This window comes from Diachasma alloeum, unplaced genomic scaffold (genome assembly GCF_001412515.2).
Source record: "Diachasma alloeum isolate Michigan unplaced genomic scaffold, Dall2.0 Dall_scaffold_00412, whole genome shotgun sequence".
NCBI classification, from domain to species: Eukaryota; Metazoa; Arthropoda; class Insecta; order Hymenoptera; family Braconidae; genus Diachasma; species Diachasma alloeum.
This window is the reverse complement of record NW_021680551.1, coordinates 51,726-57,815: the sequence shown is the minus strand read 5'-3', so window position 1 is coordinate 57,815 and position 6,090 is coordinate 51,726. Positions and strand designations below refer to the sequence as shown.

Below are 6,090 nucleotides of genomic sequence, written 5' to 3'. Positions count from 1 at the left end.
CCTCCGATGAAAGGATAATCTACTCACCAATAAAAATACTTTCAATCATTCACCATTATTCTAATTATAACTTCGTATAAATCTCACGAACTCAAGTGACTCAGCTTCATGACAGTATAAATTATTTAACATTATGATGATTTTTACTTTTTATAAATATTAATACGTTATAGAATTTGTGCGATGAGGAAAAAACAAAACGAACAATAGTCTTTTATGATAGGTGCCAATTCTGGCGATCAAGGGATTTCAGGAAAATCAGATTTGAGAGATGCTCTGCACTCAAACGATTCCGTTTTTCTGTGATGATATTCGAGGCCAATGAGAAGAGTCTTTCACAAGGTACTGATATGGCAACTGTTGACAAATATTTCAGGGCAATGCGTCCTAATGCTGGTGTGTTTTCTTTGTGATGCATCCAAAAATTTATTGGATCAATATTCATCAGATTAGGCTTGTTCAGGAACTGCATCATGTCAATATTCAAATCGTCTGAAGAAGCCTCTTGAGCGTATCTTTTCTGATGAAGAATCCTATCTCGATGGTGCGTCCACAAATCATCACTGCTATTGGTAGCCTCAGATTCGTCATTAGTAATAGACTCGTCCTCAGGAGCATTAGTTTCAGCTGATATCATACTATGCACCGTTCTCAGCAGACTGGAGCACATCAAAGGAGAAGGAAAGTACATTCTTTTGTACCGTGGATCCAGTAGAGTAGCAATGGTCAAAAAGGGCAGTTTGTCTAGGTCAGAGAATTTTTTATCCAGCTCTGCCATTAGCTCTTTTTGAAGATTCTTCCCCACCGATGTTTCGTTCTGCACTACCGCCAGACACTCCCTGAAGCAGAACATAGCAGGTATCACTCGACTAGTTGTCGCGTATTTGGCTCCACTGAATTCCTTTGTAAGGGTCTCTGCGTGTCTCAATACGTTAATAGCATCCCTCACGATGGCCATCTCGTCTGAATCTAACATAGGTGGAGAACCTCGTAATTTCAAGAGAATAGAACTGACGGTGGCTGATAATTTCTCGAAACGACACAGCATGTAAAATGTTGAATTCCAACGCGTGGGGACGTCTTGAACTAGACGCAAAGTGTTGTCATCATCCTGGGCCTTGCGAAGCTCGTCGGCAGCAGTGGTTGATCTCTTGCAATATGTCACAATCTCTTTAGTTTTAGTAACTATTGAACTCAGTGCCTTGTTTGCAGTGATAACATTAGAAATAGCTACATTCAATTTGTGGGCAAAGCACGTTATGTGCTTATGTTCCCCAAATGTATCTTTAACTGCTTTTATTATGTTTGTACCTCCATCAGTTACTACTGTTGTAATTTTGTCTTTGGAAATATTCCATTTCAACAGAAATTCTTCAAATATCTTGGAGAGATAGGGAGCTTTGCGATTCTCATCCAGCTCTATTGTATCTAATTCAATATATGACATTTTGCCATTCTCCAGAAAATGAATCGTTAGACCTAGAAATCCTCTTGTTGACATGGTCTCAGTCCATATATCGGTAGTTAAAGTCAAATTCTCTGCTTTGGCCAGTTTGCTCTTCACAATCCCACTCAGAACTTTGTAGTTTTCTTCTGTGGCTCTCGTTATCGATGTCTTCTTTGGTACTTCATAATTTGGAGCCACGATACTCATGAGATAACGAAACCCTTCCTTCTCCGTGGCCGATAGTGGCAAGTCATCTTTCGCGATCATATACACCATAGCATTCTTAATTTTAGCAGCTTGTGCTCCACCTTCTGAAATAATTCATAACACCATTTAATTTGGCATTCGTCTGGAAGAGAATAGACAATGGAATAAAATTCAGTCGCATTACACTGTGCTAGTTTTATCAATTGCTCATTTATCTCGCAAATTTATGATTTTATGATTTTTTCCAGGAAAGATACCCCATGCAATTTTCTCCGTGATTCAATCATTATCAAGATAATTCAATATTTGGAAAGATGTGAAAAATTAACTTGTATGTATTACAGATTCGATACTGACTTCATAGATCTATAAACCATAGCTTTGAATGCTGTAATTTTACCAAATGTTTTATCGATACGGGGCTGTGTGAGGGGATTCTCTGGAAGATTATGCATATTGTTAGACGGTCCTGAGGCTGAGTCGAACTCCTAGAACGATTATCAGTCATTATCGAATAAAAATCATTTTTGAAATCATCCATCTTCAGTCATTGTAATCATGTAATTGGGAATTACTTGTTGCTGATGTTCAGCCCGCGATGATGGACGTTCTGGAGATTGTTTGGATTTATCAGAATTATCAGTTGTTTTATTATTGTTGACTTCCTTTTGTTTCTAGAAGAAGAACGGATTTTATAGAATAAGTTGAAAAAAATTGACAACTTTGAATAAAAAATGAAAATATCAGAGATAGATTACTCGAGTTCGTGCAAGTGCATTCAAGGCATTGATGTCAGCGTTATTATGATGGTTAGTCAAGTATCTCATCAAGTTTGTAGTGTTCCCATGATTTTTGATGTCATTTAAACATAGACGACACTCTGCTCCACCTTTTGTTTTTATAAAAAAATTCCAAACACCACTTCTTTTAGGTTTCGACGGTTTCATTGGAATTTGTCTATTGTAGGAATGCAGCGAAATTTGAAGTCATGAAAAAGTATTTAACAGATATCGTTCACAATTGAAAAAGAGACAATGAAAATTATGAAAGTCCATTAACCCACCGATTTCCTTTCATTTCCACATGAGGAGTGCCTGATCGTGCCTTAGGAGGATTTATACCTATCATGCATGAATTGAGGATTCAATGGTGATACGTTATTGAGTTAATTAGGCAATTAAAATGAAAATCTAATGATACGTACTTTCTTTGGATAGTTTACTGAGGTCGTTACCACTGAACTTGAATCGTTGTAGTTTTATTGCATAATTTTCAGGAGTTTTTGGATGCTGCTGATGGGAACTAGTATTGAAAAGGAGTTCATCACGTTTGTCATTGTTGGGTTCGACCGAGGAATTTTTCGATATTGAGGGCTGGGCTTGGACATTTGTGTCTTTCTGTACTTTACTGGCTGGAATGTGTTGTTCATCAGATATATTCACGTGTGCTGCATCATCTTCCAAGTCGTCCTCATTTGCATAATTGCATATCTCCACGCTGAAACATGCATACATTTTTGAAACATTTATAGTTTATTTCCCAATTTGCAACAGGTCAATTAACATTCGTGGATAACATAAGAGTCGTTGTTATGCAAACTGATTCTTAGCAGCCAAAACCTCTATTACTCACTAATTTATGCCGCAATTAGTACTCATATCAATCTGATCGATCCTTCCATCATCTAAGGTAATGCTTCCATCTCTGATCAGCTCCATACAGAAATCTACGGCGTCAGATTTATTTTCTGTGAGAAAAAAAATGATTTTACTTTTCCAATTGCAAATATGCACAAATTGACGATTTTCCTGGATGTTAAACTCACGTGTTATCTTCATATAACTTTTGTAATCAACTCCATTGACAGAGAATGCATCCCCATGGTTGATACTGAAGTAAACATTGAATGATCTTTCAGAAGATCTTTCTGAAAAATAGTAATGATTATTGAGTCATTAAATATCCTCGAATTCCAAGATTTAGGGTGAGAATGCGGAGCAAAACCATTCAATATGATTCAATACGTATTTGAGGACATTTCTAGGTTAGTTTCACCGGTACATCGATCCAAGTGGCAATTTTTCAATTCATACGCTTTATTAGTATTTTTTTCATTGTTCCAACGATCTTAATAAATAATTGGATGAATAATATGGAATAACTTACTAGCTTTTATACACTTCATGATGGTAAAAACAGTTTAACATCAAACAAAACTCTGCTGACTCTCCTCTAGGTGACAAAACGCGCCAAAATATGCACGTTAAGATGGCGTTGGGGTTTGGGAAAGGTATAATGAGGGAAAAATTTGAAAAAGGGACGTTGACGTAAATAATCGATCACAAATATACAAAGTTGCAAGTGATAGGAGATATTTATTGTTAGATTTGTAATGTTAGGATATATTCATTCTTAGATTTGTAAAATCACACTGACAAATCAGTCGAGCTCAGTTGAGTTTTGTCATTGTTCCTCCTTCGATTTCAAGCCATCAAGCTCACAGGCTCACTGAAGAACGAGAAAAAATTATCATTTCAGAAATAATCTTATAAATCATCAGCAATTAATTCCAAACACTTACTAAGAAATCCCATCGATAGAACGATAGAATATTTCAATTTCATTATCAGTGTTTATCACGCGACCGCTGTCAATCAAATCACGAAGGAATTTTTCCACGAAACCTCTCTCATCTGAAATTATTTTTTAAATTGCATGATTCAATCATTTCGGATTTCATGTAAAATCATATTACAAATGATAAGGTCATACTCAATAGACGAAGATAAAGATTCAAATTCAATCCGTCAATTCGGTAAGGATCCTGCATGTTTATCTGGAGATAAATCGAGAAATTTCTCCTCGACCCTTGAGCATGTGCTGAAATTATGAAATGAAATTATTAATAAAATTTCTAGAGCATTTCGAAGTTGTATCAAATTTTTATTGCCACATACACACCTGTTACAGTAATATTTTCCATGATTACTTGTTCCAACAAGTTTCTCCCAGACAGATAATTACCTGATTTAGAGGTTAAAACCCTGATTTAGAGGTTAAAACACTATTCAGTATCACCTAGATTTTCGACCGTTTAGACTATATCTATCGAATGATGACGTAAATTTCTTAAGATTTTATTTTCATTAATGAAAGCTTCCGATTGTTCCACTTAATTTAATTTCTTTTAATTTTAGTTTTTTCGACGAGTGGAGACCAAACACTGATCAATCTCGAAAGAAAATGATCGATCCGACCACTTAATCGACTTAAAAGGATCGATCCGAAAAATCGAAGATCGACCCTTCATAAATCGATCTCAAGAAAGATCGATCCTTGATCGAGAAACACTAGCCTGGTGTTCTCGCGAAATCACGGTGAGCGTCTTATTTCGTTGTGAGTGCACGCGTCCTTCCAGTAGTGAATCCACTCAGGCACCCATTTTGGGGCCGTTTGAGAATGTACTAGAGTCTGCTTGTGATGCGGCACTCTGTAGCCTCCAGCTACCTCTTAATTTCATTTTTTTTATTAGTTTCTCTACTTGAGTTTTATTATAAATTTTTTTTGTGGGGAAAACTAGTCCTAACTCATCTGTTACGTCGACCTTTCCCAATAACTTTTGTGTCGTGGCTCTCGCGTCGTCGTCGCTTGCGGGTGGTCCTCGCGTCTTAGCGTCTCCCACGCACCTTTAAAGTTATTATTATTTATTTTTGTTAATTAGTATCACTAGGTTAATTACATTTTTTTTGGTTTGTATAACGTCTTTGCTCGCGGGAGTCCTCTCCCGCACGTGTAAAAGATTAGACTGAACTCATTGGATTAAAATTATATATTTTTTTGTTTTGTAAAAGTTTGCATATTGTTGAGTTCCGCTCATTGTAGCCTGTTCCCACACGCCTCCGCGGTTATCTGAGCTAGTCGTGGAACGCGGCTCAACGGTGTGACCTTGTCCTTTGGCGGTTAAAAGGACTAGCGCCCTTTTTGGCATTTTGGTTTCCTCTCGTTATTCCCGTCGTTCTAAGTCCGGGTTGAGAGAGTCCAAAAGGGTCGCTGAAAGTTCGTGGAGAACCACGCGTCTGAATCCCGCAGACGCGCTTGGAAAAATACCTCACAAAGTATAGGACCCCACCACCACATCGATCGGAATAGCGCGGCTCCGACGTGTGTGCGCGGTGAGGGGACTGCGTATACTGAGGACGAGTACCCCAACCCCGAGCGGTTTTGGGGGAACCACTGGTCCCTCGGCCGCGATACTAAAATTTGGGGGTGAAAAATATTGGCCCCCTCCNGCCGCGATACTAAAATTTGGGGGTCAAAAATATTGGCCCCCTCCATCACTAATATATTTAGGGACCCACCATCGCACCGATCGGAATAACGCGGCTGTGACGTGTGTGAGCGGAGGGGGTAAAACGTGTAGTGCGGACGCGTATCCC

General features: G+C 38.1%; 1 protein-coding gene and 1 long non-coding RNA gene across 2 annotated transcripts; both read right to left on the bottom strand.

Moving 5' to 3' along the window:
- Positions 1 to 214: 214 nt before the first annotated feature.
- On the bottom strand, positions 215 to 3,839 carry LOC107042085 (zinc finger BED domain-containing protein 1-like). Its single transcript, XM_015262956.1, has 5 exons — positions 3,821 to 3,839; positions 3,480 to 3,581; positions 3,287 to 3,401; positions 2,859 to 3,151; positions 215 to 1,758 (listed from the first exon to the last, which is right to left on the bottom strand). The coding sequence occupies exons 1-5, from the start codon at positions 3,837 to 3,839 to the stop codon at positions 215 to 217; spliced, it is 2,073 nt and encodes a 690-aa protein (XP_015118442.1).
- Positions 3,840 to 4,012: 173 nt separating this feature from the next.
- Positions 4,013 to 4,327, bottom strand: LOC114841420. The gene is made up of 2 exons (XR_003783114.1): positions 4,236 to 4,327; positions 4,013 to 4,162 (listed from the first exon to the last, which is right to left on the bottom strand). It is a non-coding gene; the product is annotated as an uncharacterized LOC114841420 (long non-coding RNA).
- Positions 4,328 to 6,090: the final 1,763 nt, after the last annotated feature.